At 39.8% G+C, this 26,417-nt stretch overlaps 2 protein-coding genes across 22 annotated transcripts in view; one reads left to right on the top strand and one right to left on the bottom strand.

Moving 5' to 3' along the window:
- The first annotated feature begins 1,156 nt into the window (after positions 1-1,156).
- Positions 1,157-16,858, top strand: SRI (sorcin). The gene is made up of 8 exons (XM_039472762.2): positions 1,157-1,270; positions 2,297-2,380; positions 4,078-4,147; positions 10,940-10,983; positions 11,751-11,898; positions 12,404-12,517; positions 13,582-13,640; positions 15,290-16,858. The coding sequence occupies exons 1-8, from the start codon at positions 1,220-1,222 to the stop codon at positions 15,314-15,316; spliced, it is 597 nt and encodes a 198-aa protein (XP_039328696.1). The 5' UTR covers positions 1,157-1,219; the 3' UTR covers positions 15,317-16,858.
- A 2,568-nt stretch (positions 16,859-19,426) lies between these two features.
- Positions 19,427-26,417, bottom strand: part of ADAM22 (ADAM metallopeptidase domain 22) — a 241,831-nt gene continuing 234,840 nt past the window's right edge. For all 21 annotated transcript variants that reach the window (XM_074379366.1, XM_074379365.1, XM_074379371.1 and 18 more), the window contains one exon: positions 19,427-26,013. In XM_074379366.1, coding sequence (XP_074235467.1) covers positions 25,993-26,013 — 21 coding nt within the window. In that variant the 3' untranslated portion in view covers positions 19,427-25,992. The remainder of the gene's footprint in view (positions 26,014-26,417) is intronic.

Raw genomic sequence — 26,417 nt, 5'->3', positions numbered from 1 at the left:
TTAGAAAGGAGGAAGCCGCTCCACTACAGCGAAAAAGCACATCACCACATTGGCGGGTGCTCCAATATTTGTGGAATGTTGATGACCCTTTAAATGTTTCTGTGCAACCTCTACAACAAACTACTGTGAATCTTGCTTATTAATGCGTTTCTCAGTATGTTAAAATTCAGGAAATCATTAAGTCTAGTTCTTAACAGTGAAAGGCAAGCAATTTTCTGTGTCACTGAAATTACACAAAACAAAACAAAAAGCTCACGCCTGAATTGCTTCAGACTGTTCAACTGGGAGAAAGAAAAATATGTGAAGTAAAGAAAAATAACCTACATTGAAGTTCCTATCTCTTATCTTCCGGAATACTTACCAGCACACTCTTAATTTGTTCTAAACTTTGCTTATATAAAAAGCAGCTGAATAATTTTAGGAAAATGGATTGTTTTGTCTGACTCATCCAGAAAATTCAAACAATTCATTTTCCTAAGAGCGATATGGGTGAGGCTGTCCTGCCGGGAAAATGTCCTCTGTCCTACTCAGGACACGAGCCACGCCCAGCTTAAACAAGCAACAAATTGTCCCCTAGGAAGGAAATACGCAGTTGTCGTTCAATGAATTTTGCAACCAACCGCAAGCCAAACTCTCCCTTGCACAGTTTGTCAGGTTAATGCCTGTTTTCCAAGGGCGCTTTTGTATTTTCACCTTTCAACGCCTCCTTCACGCGCCAGCACCCAAGAATTGCCCTAACACATTCAGCCCCTGCCTCGCGATAGTGCGCTCCGCTTATAAAGCTCCGTCCTGTCCAATAAAGTTGTTTAAAATAAGAAATGTGTCGGATAATAGTCAAGTCCGAAGGAAAAAAATAAAGAATTCCTGGCGTGGTGTATTGGTGTTGGAACGTGCCATTAGTTTCAGAGGGAGGACAGTCCCTGACGGGAATTACCTCGAAGGTCGTAGGCCACCGCTGGGCCTTCGGTCGTGCACGGCATTGGCACCGACATGGCAAACACCCGAGGAAGCGCGCAGGGCGGGGAGCCGCGGCCGCGCGCAGAGGCGGGAGCGGGAGGTGGCTGCGGGGCGCGTCCCCCCGGCCCTCGTGGCGCGCTCGGGGGCGGCCCCCTCGCGGCGGGGCGGGGCGGGGCGGGGCGGGGCGGGGCGGGGCGGGGCGGGGCGGGCGGCGGCGAGGCCTGGCGCGCAGGGCGAGGGCGGCGGCGGCGCAGTCTGCACCATGTCGTACCCGGGGCATCCTGGCGCCGGCGGCGGGTACTACCCAGGCGGGGTAAGTGCTGACTGCGCGAGATCGCGGCCCAGGTGGCTCCGGGGCGCGAAGAGGCCACCTCGGAGATGCTGCAGCCAGCGGGGTGAGGCGCTGCTGGGCGGCTGCCCGGGCTCCTCCCGCCCCCAGGTTCTCCTTGCGCTCGCGGCCTCGCCCTAGGCCCCTGCGGTTCGGCCTCTCCCCTTGTCTCTCGCGTCCCTTCTCCTGGATGGCTCTGCGGGTCCAAGGTGCGGGTGGATGGGGACCCAAGAAGCCCACCTTGCGGCTTATCGGATACGCGGCGTGAAATCGTGTTAATGAGTGTTGGCTGACCCCCACCCCACCCCCGCCTCTTGGTTGCCTCCCAAAGCAACAACGTTGAGTCATTTTATTCTAGAATGATTCTGCGATCTACCTTCCTCCCTTAAAAAAAAAGAAAAAAAAAAAAAGTGTAGGGGGACAGAAAAAAAGGGAAAACCTGCTGGAGTAGGAGACCGCCTCGCGGGGCGTGTAGGATGTGCGTTGTCTTGGGAACTGTTTCCGAGACAGGCTGTTTCCTCGCCAACCACGAAATACAGCCCGGCCAGACTCCTTACTCTTCCCTGGGCTACACCCGTCTTAGGATGTTACTAACTCCAGCCTTCCGTCGTTCTTAAAACGCTTTTGAAATACCATAAAAGCTGTTAACAAAAGGAGAATTCCAAGCCCTGCCTTTCAGTGGCTTGCTTAGTTTGCACTCACCTCAGTAGCCTGAAGGTTAATAGGGATTTTAAAAGTTGCTTTACATATGCAGACATCACTTTCACAGCAACTCTGTAGGTCCAAGTAGCCAGTTTTTAAATTACGGGGTGAGAATGGAAGAGAGGAGTGGGATGGTGGCAGTTTGAGTGTGCCCGGTGGTGGGCAGGTGAGCCTTGTGAAGCGGGAGGTGGGGGCGAGGGGGGCGGGGGCAGGCGGCGGGCAGTTGTCTGGCCTTGCACAAAAGCCTTCAGTGGTGAAAGAAGAAAACTTGATTGGCAGAATGATGTCTATGTGTTTCCTGTTTCACAGTATGGAGGGGCTCCTGGAGGGCCTGCGTTTCCCGGACAAACTCAAGATCCGCTGTATGGTTACTTTGCTGCTGTAGCTGGACAGGTCAGCTTTTCCCTTTAATATTAAAGAGTGATTATAGTCTGCATTTGTGGTAGCTTTTGATCTAGTGACACAGCAAAGCGAACTTCTTCTCGAACTGAGTCCCCTTGCTACTGCAAAACAAAAAAAGAAAGAAGGAAAGTTGTTACTTTAGTTTTTTATTTCTGAATGTTCAGAACAAATTAGGACAAGGTGTTACTCATATTTATGTGAGTTCAGCTGGAAACCAAACTTGTGGTTGAATTAAAGGGTTCAGGGTAGTTTTAAGTGAAGAAATTCAAGATCTGGTAGATATAAACCCTTGTTTGTACAACTTAAAGACATAACCAGATTATAACAGACACTTTCTTGGGGTTGAACTTGATTGCTAATTGTTCACCCCCTTAGGAAAGATGGTAAAAACCCACCAGCTTCTAAATAAGAAAGTAACTGCTCTTCTTAGTATCAGGAAGTTAACCTTGTGAACAACGTAGTTTCTCTTTGATGCAGATGCTGTTACTAGGTCCGCCCCTCCATGTCCTTATTAGGTATTGTGGCCTGTTGACCTAGGGAAGCAGTTAAGGTCAGCTCCCCAAGACATTTCACTTGTCTGCATTCTGAGTTGCATGGCAGGTGCTGTCGTACATTGAGAGAGGATACTTCCCTAGCTCACAAGGTCACTGTGTGCAGTAAATACACTGTTGGTATAACCCAGACATGTCCAGACAGAGAGGATATTTGTTATGAATTCAACCTAGTCTTGTTTTGACCAAAAACTAGAAATAGCAAAATCTTATTGTGAAAACTGTAGAATCTTCCGGGATAAAAACCTAAGACCACTTTTTAAGGTAGCACTCTGAGAAATACAGCTAAAGAAATTGAATGGAAAATATAGTCTAAAACTGGAAGACTTTCCCTTAAGTATCTACTTAATCTGTTAATGATCCGTGTCTTTGAAACCTCAAGACATGGCAAACCTTAAGACTATAGCATTCTTAGATTGCCAGTGCCTCCAGGATGTAAATGACCCCACCTGCTTAGCTTTCAGCAGCCCTGGCCTGTGTTCAGCATACCCATTGTCTTTCAAATTATTGATCCTGCTCTTCATTTATACCTTATAATACCCAGTGACTTGAGGATTTATGTATTTTGTTTTAAAATCCCTAAAAATCACATATATTTAGTTCTTTCCCAGTTCAGTCAATGATTGGGCACTGGGAATCTAACGGGGATCTTTCAGATGTATTCGTGCTCTGAAAAAAACCATTCACTGTATCATAAGAAAAGGTGACCAAGGAGGCCACTTTCTGTTTGAACCAAGCCTTCTATTCACTGGTGTCTGCTGTGTATCCTGCTCTCTCCATTCCCCTCAAAAAAAAAAAAAAAAAAAAAAAAATTAAATTAAATAAATAAAAGAAAAGAAAACAAGGAATTATGATTTTAAGCAACTTGCATAAATAAAAGGTTTACGTGTAGCAGTTTCCTAGCTCAGATTGAGAGAAAAGTAGTTGTCCAGACAAACTCTTTTTTTCATCATTAAATTACTTTTGAAAGTGGGTTAAGGAAAAGAATGCCCACTTTTGGAAGTCATTCCTTTTAATAAAAAGTCATGCATGATGATACTGATTTTGTTTGTTGTTATTGCTTCATTGAATGCTGAGGGTAAACAAATAACTTGAAAGTACAAATCACTATTATGATTCCTCTAATTTTTTTTAAAGGACGGGCAGATAGATGCTGATGAATTGCAGAGATGTCTGACACAGTCAGGCATTGCTGGAGGATACAAACGTAAGTTGACAGTCTCAAAGTTTGTCTAAAGGTACTCTTGTGTTTCCTATTTTAGCTGTTACTTCTGATTACAGCCCTCAAGGAAACAGCTTTTCTGATCCAGCAAAGTTTAGAATTCTAAAAGCTAAAATAGATTGCTATTTAAAAAGGTTGATTTGAATCACTCTAGGCAGGGCACAGTGGCTCAAACTTGTAATCCCAGCACTTCGGATGCCCAGGCTGGAGGATCGCTTGAGGCCTAGAGTTTTTGGCTGCAGTAATCTATGATTGTACCACTGCATTCCACCCTGAGCAATAGAGCAAGATTCTGTCTCTAAAATAATAATAATAATAAATTATTCCATTCTACCTGCCAATTCAGTGGATTTCTCAGATTTGGGTTTTGTGTACCTAGAACCAGTGAGACAGTTTAGGTGGCCTCCTTCACAGAGGACAAGGTAGGGTGCTGAAATGAAATCCACCAGGTCAGGTGTCATTAACTGGCATTTGGAACTGACATTTGCTGTTAATTGCCAAGAGCCTACTCTGCCCTGACCTGGTGGCACTAAGGCTTTGAGTGGCTGGTCCTGCACCCCTAGTCCCTGAGTGGCCTGTCCTGCACCCCTGGTCTCTGAGCTTTGGGCATGCTCCTGCTAACATAAGTGCTTGCCATGACATCCCTCAGGTCTTTCCTCTTCCACTTCATAGTGTGTGTTCAGGCTAAGTGGGAAGTACCCTTTCTACTTACTGGAGCTGCTGCTTCATAATTCAGCTCTTACCCCACCTTCCTGCCTTTTGAGCACTCTGCCATGAGCTGTAAGTAGTGAAATAATGCAAAATGGCTTCATCTCTGGCTGGGCACAGTGGCTCATACCTGTAATCCCAGCAACTTAGGAGGCTGAGGCGGGAGGATCACTTGAGCCCAAGAGTTCAAGACCAGCCTGAGCAACATAGTGAGACCTTGTGTCTACAGAAAATTTAAAAATTAGGCATGGTGGCATGCACCTGTGGTCCCAGCTACTCAGGAGGCTGAGGCAGGAGGATTACTTGAGGCCAGGAGGTAGAGGTTGCTGTGAGCCAAGATTGTGCCACTGCACTCCAGCCTGGGCAACAGCCTGTCTCAAAAATCCAAAAAAGTGCTAAATCCCAACTGGGGCTTCTCGTCATCCTACACACATGAAGTGGTTCCTCTTGAAATTAGATCATGAACATAATAGATTTCCAGGGCAGAGAATAATGTCTTAGTTCAAATACATTATCTGCCAACTTCTTTGCCAGTTGTTAATTGAGACAGAACATCAAATTGAAGACCCAGTTTCATAGCTGTAGATTAAAATGTTGAAAGCAGAATTCACACCTGTGAATTTACAGTGGCTTTAAACACACACACACACACTTTGACTTGGCATCTATTAGATGGCTGTCTCTGAACTCCTTGCATTTGTTTCCATCATCCTTTGTTTTATGTGACTTTGGTATCCTATTACTATTTCCTAATTAGAGGAATTAATACAAACAAAGAACCTTTCAAGTTCCTGTTATTTAGTCTAGTCCTATGCAAAAGGAGCACTTTCTGGTTTATGGGACTTTTTTTCTTTATTGTGTAGGCAGTACATTTAAATTGTTTATTGTTAACCTCAAGCAGTACAGCTGTTAAACGAGGTAGGCCTACCTAATAGCAGGGTTTATCAAAGTGCAGTGAGATCCTGGCATGGCCTGTTACTCTACACCCTTTCAGTAGATGAGGTGTGGCAGATTTTAGCATCTGACTAACAATATGGGTTATGCTTAGAGAGCAGTCCTTTTAAAATTTCATTGAGAAAGCCACAATTAGTGATGGCCTTAGGTCAATGCATTAAAGAGAAGGCATTTTCTGAGTCATGGGACTATGTGATTGAATCATTTGCCTGCTCTCTCGCAGCTGTACTAAACCACAGAACCATCCTGCCTGTCAGGTCTCAGGATTTTGTAATACTGATATTATATGGCCGTTAGTCTTTTAAACCCAGCTTCCAAACCAAAAGGCACAGATCCAAATTGGTTAGGCAGGTGGGATACTCCAGCTCAGTGCCTATGGGCCCTTCTTAACCAGTTTAAAAGGAAGCAATCATACCTAGAGGTAGAGTTGGTGAAAGGTTGTGTTCCAGTCAGTAAGATTGTAATTCACCTTCTCTTTTTCCCTTGAATTTAGTTGTTCCTCTGTGGTAAGGTTGAGAGAAACAGCTGGAGGTAGGGCTTTCTTTCTAGATCCATTATATTGTATGTTTCTACAAGAAGAAAAGATGTTTGAGGCATTCTAGTAGAATGAACAGAAGAGAAGAAGAGTAAAGGTGAAATCATAGCAGTGATTCTTTGAAAATTATTAAAATTTACATCAATTTAAATTAATTTGTTTTTAAAATGTTTAATTTTAATTTATAGTTATATGTAGTTGCATTTATATTATAGCCATATAATATGTGATACTTATAATTTTAATTAATAATTTTAAATAATTAGAATTAACACCAATAAAAGCTATTTCTAGAGGAAAAATACTATGAACAAAATTGAGCAAGAGTTTTCCGTACCCAAACTTATTGGACGTCAGCGTTCTAGTTCGTTGGAACTATCTGTATTGATACATTTTTTGCTCATTCACCTTTGTTCACTGCCATCTCACTGCCCTTTCAGATTCTTCTCACACAAATGGCCAGATTCCCCACCTTCCTGACACACAGCTCTAACCTGTCCTTCTCCTCCTCAGTCATTACTAACGGCTTAGAAGGAACTCAAGGTCTTCTATAATGCAGCCTCCCTGACCAACCATATCTGCTCCCACTTTTTTTGTGCACTTTGCAGGTCATATTGAGCTTATGCTTTGCCTGTCCTGGGCCTTCTACTTCTCCCTTTGCTTACGCTGGTCCTTAGCTGTCACCAGATGCCCCCATCATTCTTGTCATTCAAGGCTTGGCTTAAATTCTGTCTTCTATGAAGTCTTTCTTGATTCTCCTACTAGGAAGGAGCCTCTCACTCCTTAATCCCTTCTGGTACTTTCTGGCACCTCCATTATAATTCGGCACTCTACCATGATTAGGGTTGTATGAGTATGTGGCTTATCTTTTCCTTAGACTGACAGCTAGGGCAGTGTGCAATTTCACATTTGTGTCTCTTAAAGTTCCTGTTACCCTGAACCCTGAACATAGTAAGTACTTAACAGCTGGCTGCTGAGTTAATAAATATGGAAAATTTTCTAAGCTAGAAAAATCAATAGCCCTGTAGCCTCACTGACATTTTGATTTAAGATTATACATTACTTTTTTGAGTATTAGTAAAGATCAGATCTTATTCACAAAACACATTCCTTCTTAGATGTCTGTCTAAGAGGGCTGTGCATATAAAATGCAGGGCTCTACAGCTTCCTGCGTGGGGGTGAGAATTCGGTGCCATCTATCCATTCATTCATCCAACCAGTACATTTTTAGTGGACACTTCCTATGAGCTAGGTGCTGGCTGTGCAGCCACAATCAATGCCTGGAAGTTGGGAAAAGCACTGGGAAAAGTAAGGAGAGAGGCTGTGGAATCACATAGGATGGGCACACAACCCAGACAGGAATCAGGAAAGTTTTCCTTGCAGAATTGATACGTAAGCTGAGCAGAAGTGAAATTCCAGCAGAAATGATGCTGACCATGAAGTGACTGGGATGGGAAGTTGTGTCATAGGCAGTTAGAACAGCATGTGCAGAAGACTCAGAAAGAGCATGGTTCAGTCAAAGGACAGAGAAATTCTCCATGAAGATAGGGGTTGAACGAGAGTAAGAGATGAGCCTGCCTGGCAAAATAAGTGTACAACCTTATATACCAGTTAAGGTGCTTGGACTTTATCCTGAAAGCAGTAGATCCCTGATACTGTGTTTTACAAAGGAGAGCACATAACCACCCCTGACTGTAGGGTAAAGACTAGTAAACTGGGCGACATGGGAGTAAAACAAGAGTCAGGGATGCCCACTAGGGAGCTGCTGGAGTCACACAGGTGAGCAAAATGCTAACTAAAGTGATAGTGGGGCTGGAGATGGACTCTACAGCTGTTTAGAAAGTGATTGATTATTTGGGGAGAGGGAATTGAGGAGGCTCCCAGGTTTCTGGCTTCAGTGACTGCAGAGTGGATGGGTATGCCATTCATTAAACAGAAACAGAGAAGCTATCTGCCTCACGGCCCCTTTAATACCTTGAATGTGAGCCCAACACAGTTGGCTCTGCCCTGTGGTTTTTTTGTCAAGCCCTCCAGAGCAGTAGTTCATAAACTTGAGCAGCATTGGCATCACCTGGAAAGCTTACAAAAACCAGATTGCTGGGTCCTGCCCCAGAGTTTCTCTTTCAGATGTCTGGAGTAAGCCCTGAGAATTTCACCTTTAACAAGTTTCCATGTGATGCTGGTTCAGGTTGAGCCAGTTGCTTTAACATGAATATATATCACCTTTATCATGAATATATATCACCTGTGCAATCCCATCCTCCTGAGTAGCTGCAATTACAGGCACATGCCACCACGCTCAGCTAATTTTTTTAATTTTTAGTAGAGACAGGGTTTCACCATGTTGGCCAGGTTGGTCTCAAACTCCTGACCTCAGGTGACTGCCTGTCTCGGCCTCCCAAAGTGCTGGGATTGCAAACCGATAAAATTCGCCTTCTTATTTTACTGGTGTAGGTTAAGGGCTGCAATTCTGCAGTTCTTCAAGCTCCTGGGTGATGCTAGTATGGCTGATCCAGGAATCACACTTTGAGTAGAATGGTGGTCTCAACCTTGCTGCTCACTAGAATCATCTGAAAAGCTTTTTAAAAATATGACTACCCAGCCGGGCGCGGTGGCTCAAGCCTGTAATCCCAGCACTTTGGGAGGCTGAGGCGGGTGGATCACGAGGTCAAGAGATCGAGACCATCTTGGTCAACATGGTGAAACCCCGTCTCTACTAAAAATACAAAAAATTAGCTGGGCATGGTGGCGCGTGCCTGTAATCCCAGCTACTCAGGAGGCTGAGGCAGGAGAATTGCCTGAACCTGGGAGGCGGAGGTTGCGGTGAGCCAAGATCGCGCCATTGCACTCCAGCCTGGGTAACAAGAGTGAAACTCCGTCTCAAAAAAAAAAAAAAAAAAAAATATGACTACCCAGGTCCCACACTCAGAGTTCCTGATGTAATTGTTCTGTGGTGCAGCCCAGGTATCAGAATCTTTTAAAGCTTTGATTCTGTTAAGCACCAGGGTTGAGAACTACAGCTGCAGATTAGAGGGACTTCATACTGCCACACAACTTAAAAGTCAGAATGAAGAATCTCCCCAGCTCTTTCCCAAAAGTGTAAATGTGCTTCCTCCTCCTCTCACCTCAGAGAATATTATCTGTGGATCAGTGGAGATTGAAATAGAAACAGTAGAATGAAAGCAGAATGGAATTGAAAGTAGAAATAGTCACCAATCTTTATTTCCAGTAAAGCTCATGCCAAACACAGGAATCTCTTAAATGTGTAAAACCTAGTTTGCACTGTTGGGAGACATTACAGTCATTAGTTAGCTCAGTTATGTTTTAATTTCATTTTGGTTAGAGAAAAATTATGAAGCTAGAAAGAGCTGTAAAAAATGTTAGCTCTGTGTGTTAACAAACTTGCAGAATTCATACCAGCTTTTCCCACATGACCCTGGTCACTTCTCCCATTTAGCCTTATAGTTTCTTTGTACCTTTGCAGTTTCATCAGTCATTAAATCCCATTAATACCATGTAAGATGTAAAAGGTTGTTTTAAATTTCCTATTTCTTAGATTACCAGTAACCTCACCGATTGCATGTGCTCTGGTTTAGTTACGTAAGTGAGGTACCAAAATGCCCTCAGAACAGTCCTAAACTGTAGCTAAGTTAAAAAGGCTTCTGAACAGTGACCACCACTGAATTGGTCATGGGATCTTATCCAGAGTGCTCTGATTTAACACATAATTCTAACAAGCATATTTACCTGGTTTCATATATAAGCTAAGAGGTCATAGACGACTTGAGGTAGGAAGTTTCTGTTCAGTACCTGACGTTGAAGGGAAAATAGAAAAAGAAGTAATCAGACACAGAATCCGCAAACTTAACAATTTATAGTCACTTATGAGCAGGAACAAAACAACCCTACCTTCCCACCCAACATGTTCGATATAATACATTATGGTTTGTTATGGTGACTTGAACTCACCATATTACAGTTTCAAAGCACGAAAGTATGAACAGTACACTATGTAATCCTTATTTATTTATTTATTTATTTATTTATTGAGACAGTCTTGCACCCAGGCTGGAGGTCTTGCATCCAGGCTGGAGTGCAATGGCACCATCTTGCTCACTGTAACCTCCTCCTGCCAGGTGCAAGCAATTCCCCTGCCTTAGCCTCCTGAGTAGCTGGGATTACAGGTGTGTGCCACCACACCTGGCTAATTTTTGTATTTTTAGTAGAGATGGAGTTTTACCATGTTGGCCAGGCTGGTTTCAAAGTCCTGACCTCAGGTGATCATCCTGTCTCAGCTTCCCAAAGTACTGGGATTACAGGCATGAGCCACTGCACCTTGCCTGTATAATACTTTTTAAAAAGAATTCTATCAAAGTGATTTAAATCAGATTTAGGTACTAGTGAAAAATCCTCTTTATGGAGAAAAAGCTACTTTGAAGTTCCATATGATTAGTCACACATAAATTGAGTAGCATGTAAACATAAAAGTATATAATAATCATTTTTTAATTAATTTGAATGTATCCAGTGTAATATGAATTTTTGGAATTGTGTTAATATGTGTGTACTTTTCTTGACAGCTTTTAACCTGGAGACTTGTCGGCTTATGGTTTCAATGCTGGATGTATCCTTTACCTTGATTTTTGTCCAGAATAATTTTTTTTTAATTCTAAAGGAATTCATGTTAGAATTAATATTTAGTAAACACAAAGTAATGAATGATCACTAAAAAGCTTTCTGAAATAATTAGCTTCTATTACAGGATGTAATTTGGTATGAATAAAGGAAGAAAATAAATTTAGTAAACAGAATGTTGTTCAGAAATTCAAAGAAACATCAAAGTATTATAGAACAAGTATAGAGTCCAGAGTGTCAGGAAAGCCTTTTTATTCTTTAACACTGATTGCTCTGCAAGTGATGGAATTTTTCACATCCCAGTTGTTGGACGGAGTTTAGCTACTGCTGATCATCCAATGCATTCCATCCCACCTCAATTGTCTGGGAGGACTAAACAAGGGAATATTAGTACCAGAAATGACACTAGGACAGAAGGGCAAACAGCATACCCTGAAGCAGGCAGAAAGTACAGCCTAGTTCCACTGACAAGACGTCTTTTTATATGTGGCTCACAATGGCAACACTGTTTCCTTATCATCAGGTCATGTAAGTTATCTTTTTCCCATAGTAAAAATAGGTACTTGAGGTTTTTCTCCATAGCCACTTTTTATTATATTTTTAAATCATGAATCTTACATCATACCAAGAATAATCTACAATAACTTTTGTAGCCATTTTAGTGGAAAGAATATTGAATTCTTCTTAAACTTGATCTTTCATTTAATCCTTAGAAAATATTACAAAATACAGCTCTGATCCTTGATTCTAGTTCAGAGAGATATGTCTGGCACAATGGGTTTCAATGAATTTAAAGAACTCTGGGCTGTACTGAATGGCTGGAGACAACATTTTATCAGTTTTGACACTGATAGGAGTGGCACAGTAGATCCACAAGAATTGCAGAAGGCCCTGACAACAATGGGTGGGTATGGCTTACTAGAACTCTCCATTCATCAGTAGAAGTAAGTTGTTTTTTATTTTTAAAACTAGGCTGGGTGCGGTGACTCACGCTTATAATCCCAGCACTTTGGGAGGCCAAGGTGGGTGGATTGCCTGAGCTCAGGAGTTTGAGACCAGCCTTGGCAACACGATGAAACCCCATCTCTACTAAAATACAAAAAAATTAGCCAGGCATGGCAGCATGCTCCTGTAATCCCAGCTACTCTGAAGGCTGAAACAGGAGAAGCGCTTGAAAACCTGAGAGGTGGAGGTTGCAGTGAGCCGAGATTGCGCCACTGCACTCCAGTCTGGGCAACAGAGTGAGACTCCCTCTCACAAACAACGAAATAAATAAATTGCTATCTGAAGGCAGTTTCTGTTTTCTTAGTAATTGTGTGTATTCATAATTAAGTTCGAAGTCTTATTTTATTTTTTAATGGGCTTTTGCAATCCTTTAACCTTTTTACTGGATGACTTCTTTCTTTTAGGATTTAGGTTGAGTCCCCAGGCCGTGAATTCAATTGCAAAACGGTATAGCACCAATGGAAAGATCACCTTTGATGACTACATTGCCTGCTGCGTCAAACTGAGGGCTCTTACAGGTGAGTTCCATGAGGTCATGTCATCACCGCAAGCCAAGACAGTTTTCATGACATTTCATCTCTCAGTGCTTCTCAACTTTTATTCTTCCCCAATTTTTTTCTTGCTTTAGTAGTTTTTTCAGATTACTATTAAGCATATCTAGCAGAATATTTTTTTTTTCCAGAACTTATTTTGGATTAGTAAGTGGTCTGCCATTAAAATAAATAAATAAATTTTACTAAAATGTTCTAAAACATAATCAGCTAACTTGGGCATTTTTTATCAGATTATGAGGAATTTTTCCCTAGAATGTGGAATATTTGGAAAGAGTGAAAGTGAAGCCTTTTCTACAGGGCAAAGCTGAAATGGCGGAGAAACTGATCACAGCACATTTGTTGTATCAGGGACTCTCTGCTTTTTAAGCAGTATCTTTGTTATTAAGAAGATAGAAATTCTTCCTGTAAGTAGCAATGCCTGCTTTTATCACAATTAAGTAATGGCCATGGAAGTTGCACAGCTTTTACTGACTTTGGGTAAGATATTTTCTCCAGATCCACATTGAAAAAGACAGCTGGCCAACTTCTGTCTGTTACTTTGTTGCATATCAAATCTTTTACTATTCATATAGTTGGCTTCTTTGCTTTGGTCTTTGTTTATGTTAATTGGTTGCACAATTTAAATGTTATTATAGTGTTGAACACAATGCCAAAACAATTAACTTTTTTTTTTTTTAGATGAAGTCTCGCTCTTGTCTCCCAGGCTGGAGTGCAATGGCATGATCTTGGCTCACTGCAACCTCCGCCTCCTGTGTTCAAGCGATTCTCCTGCCTCAGCTTCCCTAGTAGCTGGGATTACAGGCACTTGCCACCATGCCCAGCTAATTTTTGTATTTTTAGTAGAGACAGGGTTTCACCATGTTGGCTAGGCTGGTCTCAAACTCCTGACCTGAGGTGATCTGCTCACCGTGACCTCCCAAAGTACTGGTATTACAGGCATGAGCCACCATGCCTGGCCCAAAATAATTCTTTTATGATTTTAGAAAAACCATTTTAAAAACCATGAATTTTACTGTGTTGTTTTACAGACAGCTTTCGAAGACGGGATACTGCTCAGCAAGGTGTTGTGAATTTCCCATATGATGATGTAAGTCTTAGAAATTAAGAGATATAGTAAATGAAAATGATGAAGTAGATGAAAAAGGGATACACCAGATGTGATCCCTTTGAAATTAGCTGTTAAGAACATCTTAAGGATGCCAGAGAAATAAGGGATTCAAGGGTTACATAGAAAGAGTTATACAAAATTTATTAATTTCATGTATTAGTCTTAACTATAGTTAGACCATGGTTTGATTTGCATTCAAAGACCCAGCTTGTTGCATTTATTAACTGGGTCACTTAAGCAGGTTTCTTAATTGCTGTGACACTATATGAATAAAGTAGATACAATAGCAATGCCTTTTTCACTGAGCTGTTGTAAGATTTCTATTAGAAATGCCCTTGAAAAACACTATGCAGATAAACTATCTGCTTTTGTCTTCTATAAAAAAATCATGTCAGTCATTGAGAACCGAAAACAGCTCAAAGCTATGCTTTGCATTGAGGGCATAAGGCAGGCACCAACTTAAATCACAATTTAAAACAAGTTATTTACTAAACAGCCACACTAAATGAGGGTAGGGCAAGGCCATGTAACCAGTGCAAACATAACCAAGTGTGATGTTATTAGCTGGATGTGTATAACAAGGCTGGGGAGATTGATTACTTGTTTCTTCAGTTTTGGCTCAGCCATTGATTTAAAAAAAAAAAAAAAACTTGTTAGAATTGAAATCAGTGTAATCACTGAATATTCTAAAGTGTTTCTCCATTACAAAATATAAGATGCATATATTTTTGGTTTAGCAGCTGCTGCAGTTATTAGTAAACTAATACACTTTTAAAAGCTTAGTATGTTTGTGTAAATATGCTTATTTTACTACTTAAGGGTGTGTTCTCTTGAGCATGCATAAACTTCTTAGTTCACAGTCCCCTTGCTCTTTCTAAAGATCAGGAGGCTGCCTGGGGGATGGAAGGACCATGGGCTTTGGCTTCAGAGGGGCTACTTAAAAGATTTCTAAACATTCTGATCCTTATTTTCCTTTTCTCTAAAATAGGGATAATCACATTGACCTTGTGATAGAGCTGCAAGCGTTAGCAGTGCACAGTACCTTACCAGTGTAGGGAACACCAATAGAGTAGAATCTATTGCTTTGTGTTTAGTGTGGAAGCCAACATGTCACAGCAAATACCGATATTGCTAATCTTCGGTGTCTGAAGGGTTAGCTGTTCTGTTTCTGTGCATACATATACTTGCATGCTAGGATTTATTTGAATAAAGCAGATTTTAAGGGACTAAACTGTTTAAAGGTGCTCCATTAGAGTAATACCGTGAAGTTTGGAAATCCCCACATGATACAAAAGTATAAACTCCAGTTATTTGTGTTTGTGGTAGGTATCTTTGACTATGACCATTTCTGGAGTCTTAGATATTATTAAATAATATTTGAATAATTATTTAAATTAGTTATCCATTGAAGTAGTAGTATCTGCTTTCTGTAAGAAGTTTTGGTGTGAGAAACCCTATGGATTTTACATTTGACCGCTTCTCTAAAAAAAGGAAACTTTTCCATCTGTCATTTAGTGGGGGTTGTTTTACTCATGTTCACATTAGAAAACCCAATGTAAGCTGCCAGAAATAGGCTATGCTGTGTAAGTGTTTTGAGGTCTGTTGTATAATGCTGATTTTTCTTTCAGTTCATCCAATGTGTCATGAGTGTTTAAATCAAGAGGAAGCTGAATGAACATAATTGACATTCCAACTGGAGCTCTCCTTCGCTTGTCCTCTCTGCCTTCAGTAATATGTGTAAACTTACATCACGACTTTTCAACAGCTGTTTTAAAGTTTATTACTTTATGTACAACTGAAGTTTTATTTTTAGTTTTGATAATAAATTCTTTGGAACTTTAATAAGATCTAGTCTGTTACACCATTTAGAACTTCCTTGAGCCACTGTCAGTCATGCCTTATTTTCTTGCTAAAACTCTCTGTAAATTTAAGTGTGCAAAATGTTTAAATCACATTATTTATTTTTCATTGAGATACTAAAAACTGTTAATCAGACTATAACTGCCATCTTTCCTCTCCTAGAAAGACTCCAAACATAAAATCTTATGTAAATAACACAGACCCAGTTGGGTGCAAAAAAAAAAACAACAAAAAAGGTAATCAGGCCGGGCGCGGTGGCTCAAGCCTGTAATCCCAGCACTTTGGGAGGCCAAGGCGGGTGGATCACGAGGTCAAGAGATCGAGACCATCCTGGTCAACATGGTGAAACCCCGTCTCTACTAAAAATACTAAAAATTAGCTGGGCATGGTGGCGTGTGCCTGTAATCCCAGCTACTCAGGAGGCTGAGGCAGGAGAATTGCCTGAACTCAGGAGGCGGAGGTTGTGGTGAGCCGAGATCGTGCCATTGCACTCCAGCCTGGGCAACAAGAGCGAAACTTCGTCTCAAAAAAAAAAAAAAAAAAGGTAATCCAATAATCCATGTCAGGATTCATCTTAGTAGAAATTTAGCACAGGCCCTTTAAAACCTGTTCAATAATTTAATTGGCAAATACTAACTATCTGTCACCAAGTCCCTTTTGTCATCATTTAAACCTTTGTTAACTATACTTAAAAATCTTGTATATTATAAGATTAACTATATAAAAAGAAAATTGATAGAAAAAGACTAAGGGAATATATGAAAACCTTAACAATGTTTCTTTTGGTTAATGGAATTCTAGATGACTTTAATTTTCTTTATATATTTCAGTATTTTTCAGATTTTCTATATGCTTTCCTTTTTAAATCAGATTTTAGTTTTTAAAATACTGATACATCCATTTTGATATGCTATGTGTTCACACTTTAAAAAATATACATAGCAGAGTATTGGAAAGCATGTCCCAAAACACTGATCTGGCTACCACTGGGAGTCAGAATCATGAGTTCATCTTCTCCCTTCTTACTGTTTTTCCAATATTCTCCAATAAGCAGGTACTACATTTGTAATGGAATAAATTTTTTGAAAAAAATTTAAGCTGTATGCTTTCAAGGAAGATCTGAATTCTAATGCTGGCTTGTGCCTCTTACTATGTGGTTTGATCATTATAGATAATACCAATACCAAGTTTCAGTTTCCCCATCTTTGAAAAGAAGATAATATGTTACCTCTTGGGGGTAGCTCTGAATATGAAGTGTGTTGATACAAGAAGCACTAACAATGTTTCTGTTTCTTAAATTTAAAACTGGCCTGGTTTGCCCTTTTTTTTTTTTTTTTAATCAAGAGAGCTTAACAGATAAAAAATGAAATTAGTCTATTTTCTACTTGCCAGCAGAGTGTCTGTCTTAATTTAGGATGCAGTATGAGAGTTAGTTACCATTTAACTGAACAATTAGTTGTCAACCAATGAAAATAAAACATTTTCTTTAAGCATCTTTAGCCTCATTTCACTATTACTTTTTAAAATATTGTTAAAGTATATATTCATTCATTTAATATTTATTAAAACCTAACATGTAATTATGGCAAGTTAGCCCAGGTAACATAACAGAATATGAAGCAGCCTGCTATATATTACATGGTGACTATAGATTTCATCTCCATATATTGTTTGTGAGGCTACAGAGCTCTGCTTGAGCCTGAGCTGTCTAGAAAAGGGCTAAAAAGAGGCTCAGAGGATTAGGAGGCAGGTAGCTCACCTTCAGTGTCCCAGCACCTGCTGTTTGGTTTCAACTTACCAGGGTCCTCTGAGGAAATCATAGTCTAAGTAAATGGTAATTTTCTGGTTGAGGATAAGCATTAGGGAAGAAGGCCCTTGCTGACCCAAGGTTACAGGCCATAACTGAACAAATCCCAAGGTATGCTTCATCAGTTGTGGTTCTGAATTGGCTTTGGGGTGAATGCTAAAGTATTACAAAACCATGCCTCTGACATTATATTAGTTTGTTCCCACACTGCTATAAAGATACTACCCAAGACTGTGTAATTTATAAAGGAAGGAGGTTTTAACTCACAGTTCCACATGGCTGGGGAGGCCTCAGGAAACACAATCATGGTGGAGGGGAAGCAGGCACCTTCTTCACAAGTCGGCAGGAGAGAGAAATGCAAGCAGGGGGAATGGCAAATGCTTATAAAGTCATCAGATCTTATGAGAACTCACCATCACAAGAACATCATGGGGGAAACTGCCCCCATGATCCAATTACCTCCCTCCCTCGACTTGGGGCTTACAGGTACCTCCATCAACACATGGGGATTACAATTTGAGATAGAGATTTTGGTGGGGACACAGAGCCAAACCATATCAGACATCATTCAGTTAATTTCATTTTAATTATTAATACCTCAAAATGAGTATCTCCTCCCCTTCTGCTTTCAGCCATTCTTTCCAAAAGCATGGAGCATAGTCTTCAGGATGTCCCTGTAGTTAGAGAGTTTCCTTCCCCTTGACAAATTTGATGGATTCATCTCCTTTCTTTAATTACAGCCAGTCTTGGTTACAAGTGAATCTCCTGTTGCCTTATTTCTATTTTATGTTGGATTGTGTTTCATTCCTTGTATACCTCTAGTGCAGCCTCACCCACTACTTTAAAATTATTTACTGGTCTGTTTACTTTTTCTTAAAACATCTAGTTGGAGCGTGGTAGAGCTGTAAGCTCAAGCTTGATTACTTCAACTATTTGGAGAATTAAGCTCCTCAAATCACTCTCACTTAGGATTTAATTTTATTTTGGAGATAGATATGTGCTTTACTCATGTGCTTCAAAAGATCCACGATTTATGAAGTAGTTTTAATGCATTTCATGCACTTCCATAGGAATGTGGCTGCCAGAGACCCGGTTCTTCCTGGGGATAGTTGGCGTAGATTTGCACTACAGCAGTCATATTAAATTAAAGCTCTTGCTTCCATGGAGCCAAATTGGAGTTTAGACTCTCCTTCAGCATGATGTTCCCAGTGGTACCATCAGTCCATGAGATGGCATGTGGCTAAAACTTCTGCCATCTGTGCACTAGACTTTGCTTTGGCTCAGCTGAGTGTGTTACTATTTCAGTGTTCATCTAAATGAATTATTATATGACTAAAATATAAATACAAGAAATTGAGCTATATGTAATCATCATAAACTTTTAAAATCTCATAATAAATGTACAAACCCTTCATCAGTGACTTCCTTCTCTTTTTCTCACATTAAAACAGTACCTTGACTACTTATAACTTATTTCCTATGCAGCCTGTGAGCTGATGGCAAGGACCCTACAAATGCCAGAATAATGACTGGTAAGTAAAATGGCTGCCTGGAAGATGAAAAGGCCAGGGTGGAACAGTTTTTAGGCAATGAACTCATGAAACTAAACTGAGCCCATCCCAGGCTCAGTGCTTTAGAATCCAGCACAGGTGAACTTACTCATAAGAGGCTAAGCCCTAAGGTGATGCAGATCACCTTAGTGGATATATATATCACTTATATATATGTAATATGTAATATATATGTAACATATATATTATAAGACAGGAAAATACCTTTTCTTCATAAACTCTGCAAGTTTATTGAACACACTGCCTGGTCCACAGGCTAGCATGTAGGAAATTGATCCTCCTTAGGGTGAGGGAGGACATGCTTATGAGGAGAGGCAAATAGATAAATAAGTGAACTACTTCTGCCCCCCAGATGAGGAAACTGCAATAAGTCAAGCACTCAGGCTTTGCTAAAGGGTATTTCTCATCATGTTAGTCATCCCTTCCGGGACACTGGTGAACAAAAAAAGAAACAATCCCTTGACTGTACCCCTAACAAAGCTTCTGAAAGAGAAAATGGAAGGAAATAAAGAGAAAAGAGCCGTGCATCAAAATAACATAAATCTTTTATTGAAAGTCACTTTACTGATGTTACAATGAGAGTAACATAGAAAACTGTGGTATCTTATTAGCTTCAGAAGTGAATACTAATAAAACTGTGCCAGAAATTTGAACCTTAAGTTACAGTGACCTTTAAAAACATCAAGATTTTGTTTACCTACAATGTAAGAACAATTTTATAACTTGAACAGCCATAAAACAAATCACACTTGCTCAGAAAAGCAGTTGCCATATACATTCCCATTGGTGTTTGCCAGAACCCCAGGAATTATTAAAATAGCTTAACGAATCTGAAGTGCAGAGTAGCAGAGAAATGTTGAAATAATGCAATCTAAGTATATACACGATTACCTGATTACCAAAGGTGAAACCATGCTGCTATTAACAGCTCCCCATGGGGTGGCTTCCACCATCTGTAGATGGACTTCACCTGTCAAAGGTGATAAACGTGGAAAACACTAGTGCTGACCTACTGCTGGCTAACATGTAAGCTACTATTTTTAGGTAAAACACCCAGTTTCTCAAAGAAGTCTTTTGCAGGTGCTGGGGAGGGGCAAGTCTTCCAGCAAGTTAAAAAAGGAGTGCATGCTTAGTTATCCTGAATAAACCATTTTTTAAGCACTTTTGCAGTTAGTGTAAAAAAAAAAAAAAGTTTTTCTATACAAAACAAAGGTGTTGGGTCATTTTTGCCCTTTAAAAAGACTGGTTGTAGAATCAGAGTTTGATTTTGTGCTGGATTGGAAAAGAAAAGTGGGGTTTCTAATCAGGCAGTGATACACATGTATAGTTTAGCAGGAACTTTTGTATTATTACTAAGAATTAATTCATATCAGCTGTTTCTGCATTGTTACCTTGCACAATTTAGCACCGCTATATTTAAAGATTGGGGTTATTAGCAGCATTTTAGAGCTTAACCATCCAACACAAATCGCAGCCTGAAAATTCATAAAATAATAGGCTAAGCTCTAAAATGAATGTAGATCAGCATATTATACATTTTTTTACAAGAAAGAAAAATACCTTTTCTTCATAAACTCTGAAATTTTATTGATGATTCTGTATGTGCATTAATTTTAGTCTCATTGTATGCCTTTTTGTAAAACAAAACCAAAAACACACATAGTGGGTGGTACTGATTTCAAGGATACTTAAAAACATGAAATGATGATTACCTGATCAAACGCCTGCCAGCCTTGAAGCCTCCCCATATGATACAGGTTCTATGAACAACGCCAACAGGGATGCGTCAGGCGGGAGTGACCAGTCTATTATGGACTGGACCACAAAGTATTCACAGAGCCAACACAACTGCCAAGCATGTCTGTCTTAGGCATCCAGCACCTCTCTTCCCACCACACCCCTTGTGACAATGTGTGCTCTCCTGCACATATGGCTTCAGCAATTTTCCTGTGGATTTCCAATCTGTGTCTATGCCAGGACTAAATGCCCCATAGTCTCCCAAAGTTCACTGCTTCTTATCTCCTCCCCATCTTGAAATTCACACTCTTTGGACTTCCTAAATTGAATAAGCTGCTAGTGTGCCAGTGGGTGAAGATAAAGATGACTGCCACCTTTACTCCCTAGGGCATCTTAGGGTTTTCCCAAGTGACAACTTAGCCAAGGGAACTGACACCTGCAACAGAGAAAGTTCCTAGTCAGGAAGAAAGGGCTGCACAGCTACTGAAGGGGGAGCTACCTGGGAAGCAGAATGGTTCCGGAAGCATCCTGCAAAATCTCACTGTGAGAATGCTTACTGTTTGTCAGACCATGGAAATAAAGAATAAAAGTACTAGTTAGACAGGATTTTGGTTTTGAATGTTTTGTTTTTTCTGCTTACAAACAACCAGAAGATGTTCCATCTGAAGGACTAACAAAGCAATGAATAAAAAGTAGAAACACTGTCCTGTTTTCTGAAGTCCTGCTGCATCTTTGCTCTGCATCTGCAGATGTGGTAGAAAAGCTCCTCTTGGAATTAAAAGCATCTCCCCCACAGAGCATATGCTATGAGCATGTGCCAACAATTCCCAACACAACAGGTGTACTTTTAACAGCTGGGCTACTCACACACAGTTGGGATGGACTGCTGCTGCTCAGCTGATTTTTACAAGAGCAGACTGGGCCCCTCATTATATTATACTATCAACGGGAAACTGTCAAAAGTCCACAGTCCTTCCATGCCAGGAGAAAAGTTGCTGCATCCAAAACCAGAGTAGCCTTAACCATTCAAAAAACATCTCGAGGAAAAACAAAAACAAAAAAACATTTGAGCCCCAAATTAATCCCTATTCCATAGAAATGTTTGCTTCTTACACATCTTAAACTATATCAGCAAGAATGAGAAATTTATCTTGACTCCACACACTTAATGGCGTGGAAAGGTATTTAGGTGGCGTTTTAGGGAAAAAAACATAAATATGAAAGGAAAAATATAATTAAGAACATAAAAAGTAGATATGATGCTGCAAATGTGATTCAGAGCATTTCATGGAAAATTCATGCCAACTTACCAACTGGTAGGGTGATATTTACAATATGCTGCCCATGTGGGCATTCAGTGGCAGCAGCCAGATGTGTCCCATCACACTGTGCCAGCAGCTGTCTCGTCCCTCTCACTCCTGCCAGTTGTAAACTTGGCTCTCCTCTTCCCATATACTCTACAAGCTACTCAATATCCTGTCAATAAATTCCCTTTCCTTTAAATAAAATAAAGTAAAATAGTCTTTTCTTTAGATAAGGATTTATTATCATGTTGAATAACATAAGGAAATATTTAAAGTTATATATATATATGGTTAAAATAGAACTACATGACAATAGGAAATGAATGGATATAATGAATAACAAACAAACCTGATTTTAAAACACTGAAAAAAAGTGAATGGAAATACTATATATCTTCTGGTCCAAAGGTAACTGTAAAACATAAAGAACAAAATCCCAAAAAAGATAACAGGTAAAGTAGCCACAAGAGATCTGGGACAATACATAGGATTAAATTATACAGATAAGCAAGAGAATCACAGAAAAGAAATGTAAGCCTGCCATGAAATTTAAACATAAATAGTCATTCTCTGAAAGTGCACAGAATATCCAATTTTATCTTTCTGACAACTCCTTTAGAAACCCTATTAATGTTACTTTCAGAAATTCTATGCTGGACTGACCTTATATACAAACACAACGGTAAAATCCTTTTTAAAGCAAGACGGACGAGAGAGAAACTGTGGCATCACTTAATAAAGCACCAATATCAAAGTGAAAAATAAGTTGGCATTTTAAATCCACATTTGCTTTATTTGCCATTTTTTAAAGGAACAACTCTAATGATAGGTAATTACTAATCGAGACTCCTGGTTTCTTGTTAAAAATACAGCAACCACAGCAAATTGAAAGCCCTCACCATGTTGCACTGTCTGAGAAGTACTGATTTATTCCTTTCCACAGATTGCATGTGCCCTGGGGATCATTTCCAGCCTGCAGAGTTCAGAGGACCATGCCACTTCCCATGTAAATAAAAAGTGGCTGGATGCAGAGGACAGTTCATGTGGCTAGTCCATCCTTAAGGACTCCCTGCTATCCCGCACCTTCCTATTGACACTTACTGGAGTGTCACTTACTGATTTAAATGTTCCTTTAAATCAGGGTTTACTGCACTGCAATGACTATGAATAAATGGAACATCTCAGGGAGCAGGGTGCCAGTCTGTAATCATCAATGCATAAAACCTTAGAAAGAGGGGGAAAAGGCATACAATGGAACGCAAAGGTCAAATAACTGCTCTCTTCTGCTTAGCAATGATTCTGTAGTGGACTGGGAAATATAAATATTAGTTACATGATATAAACTGTTACATGACCTCAAAGTTTCCTCCAAAATAGATATTTAAAAAGAAACGATGCTGTGCTTGTATATTTAATGCTACGGGTTCACATCCTACCTACCTCATTGGATGAAAAGTCATAAATATTTAGATGTAATGCCTCTAGAACCCCAACCATGAGTACAGATATAGATACTTCTTGAAACTATCCCTTGAGACTATAAATTTATCAGTGAATCCCACAAATGGCTCTGAGAATGTTTAAACATGGGAGATAGAATAGATTCCAAAAATAGAACATTAAAGTTACTGTATACCTAAAATCATAATCTCTACAAATAGAAAAAGTTTCATTCTGTTTCACTGGAAGGTTATTACCAAGGAGGGTGATTACAAATGATATGCCTCCAGAGCAACCATGTCTCTGAAAAGGCACATGATAATGATCTTCAATAGAAATAATAACTTCATGTAAGAATAACTTAGGTGAGGGAAGACAGATGGATGGATGATAGACAGAGATGTGTTGACTTCTCAGCTAGCCATTTGTGGATTCTTTCAAATTAGAGCTTGTGTAACTGTAACTAGGAAGCATATTTACATGAGGCACCTTTCAAATCTATAAACTCTTTTATAGTCAAAATAAACCTTATAGCATTAGCCTTTTATACACTCAATACCAAGAAACATTCAGTGCATGTTACAGTGATCTTGGTAAAAAATCACTTTATTTGCTACATCTTTCAATCTGTCTGCCCTTCTGTCCTTTGCTTGAGCTATGTGGCAACACTACCCAACACTCACCCAAAACTTCCTGTAATGAAAAATGCTGTTTTACAATATGTAATTTTGGATCGTTACATTGCTTTCCAAACATTTCAAAGACTTTTAGAGGAGAGGCCCATTATGGAAGACACGGACACACAGTATAAATGCTGCCTTCTAACTCAGGCCTTCAGTTTGGGCATCATATGTAATCATATGTAATCAGTTCGATTACATACAAAGATGAGATGGATTTTGTCCATGGATACTATAGGAGAGGATCAAATTTAGAGAGTTTTTCTGAAACCCTGTCTGCAGATTCTATTCCTCTCAAGAACACACAGAAAATGAGGAAATCAGACGTATACTTCAGAGCAGACCATGTGACTGAACGCATCAACTTTCAGCCTCATTAGGGTAGCTAGCTTTGTTTTGGAATGACAGATCTGCATTGTAACAGCTATCAAACTTTGGTTTTAAAGAAGGGGCTTTCAACATAGACTCTTATTTTCCCATGGATTAAAAAATATATGGTTCAAAGCATCAGATTCTTTCCCCTGCCAGCTGTTAGAGTAGCTTCTCAGTTGCTGCATTTCTGTGGTTTAGATCTAATTTAACCCTTTATGAACAGTGAGGTGGCCCAGCTCAGACAGTAGAATATTCTGTCATCTTGCTTCAATCAGTACAGAATGACTTGTTGGGACTCACATTCCAGTGATGACAAATATCCTTAATCAACAGTGTCAGAGTTGTTTTTGTTAAAACAAGTCATTCATTTCACAGATAAGAGTGACTAACGTTTTGTGAAGGAACAAAACTTCAGGCCACAGAGTTAGAGTATTGGCAAGTCAGAAGCTACCAGCTCACTGGCAGTATGTGGTCTCATGTGTCTTTGGTGCACTTGCTTAATCTCAGCAGGACACACTGCTGAGGGACTGGCTCACTGGGATGACATGGGAGGGATGGATGGGACGGATGATTTCCAGGGAGCAGCCCATCGGCAGCAGAGTGAGCTCCTGCGTCAGCAAACAGTGGAGGCCAGAAGGTTTTGCTGGACATTTTATTCTCTCACTCGATTACTTAACTGCCTCCAGACTGTGCACAGTTTAAAGGCAGCATGACAGAAAACCGCTGTCATCAAGGAAGTGTGATCTCATGTTTTGGACAAATACCAGTTATGGAGAGACACATTTACAGTATTGACCACTGTATTTACATCACCTGCTTATAGTCATTGAAGATCACTGAATAGATGATGATGATGTGATTGTGACTGAATTTTTAGGCATTTGGCAAAATACACTTGTGTGTAACAGCTGCTTTTTTAAAATTTTAAAAAATGTTACATATATACAATTGTCCTTGTATGCTAATATAAATATGAAAAGTAAAAAACAAAACAAAAATAAAAATACTTGTTTAAAGTTAGCCTATGGGATATTAGTCTCTCAAAGCTTTAAAGTCCTGCAGAAAAATCCTATATGCCTTAGCCCTGCATGCTTGTTTCTATTATGGGATGTTGTTTCCTTAAATATAGAAAACAATAAACAGAAGCTTCATGCATATAGCATTACTGTTTACAATGAGGATGTGCTTCAGAACGTCGAGTTCTGAATCCACTATTGTCCCTTAGGAAACTTGCTACATTTTGGGTCATGTGAGTTAATTTAATGAATATTTCTACATATTATCTGTCATGCGGATTATCCATTAACATACCAGTACCTTTATTGTTCCATGTTATAGTGTAACATTTCAGTAGTTCTTTTCATGGTTCAGTTAAATCCAAGCCAATGACAAAAAGAAAATGGTAACCAGATGTGAGACTTGACTTCCTCTCCTCTGTAGCATCTCAGAGGGTCTTCATATAGTCTGAAGAGCAGATAGACTTTTAATGATTCCATGAGCCTGGGATTCTATAAAAGTTGAAGTAAACAGTTTCGATGTATCACATGTAAACAGATGATCTTAAATGGATGTCTCCCATAGCTGCACAACAGAGAAGAGCAAAATTGCACATTGTAAAAGCAGGAAGCAGGTGTATTCTGAGTAGGAGATGAGAAAGATTCAGTGATTCCATCCATATGTATGTGATCGTGGATGCACACTCTTGCAAAGTCTAATAAATTGATAGAATAAAAACTCCAACTTTTAGTTTTCTCCTTCTGAAAACCTGTGTCTCAACCTTTTTAACAAAAGCTTATCTTTTGATACAAAAACCATCACATCCTCATTTAATGTTACTAAACATTTTGAATAAAGTAAATATTGTGTCTCAAATGAATAAAAGAATTTAAAATATTAGTTTTTAAGCTTCACATGCCCTTCCTTTCCCCAGGATTCTCAGACAGCCAGCTAGAGCAGTGGTTCTCAACCTCATCTGTACATTACAT

The sequence above is a fragment of the Saimiri boliviensis genome, chromosome 10 (genome assembly GCF_048565385.1).
Source record: "Saimiri boliviensis isolate mSaiBol1 chromosome 10, mSaiBol1.pri, whole genome shotgun sequence".
Classification (NCBI taxonomy): Eukaryota; Metazoa; Chordata; class Mammalia; order Primates; family Cebidae; genus Saimiri; species Saimiri boliviensis.
Note: the sequence above shows the minus strand (reverse complement) of the source record. Positions and strands in the feature narration are given on the sequence as shown.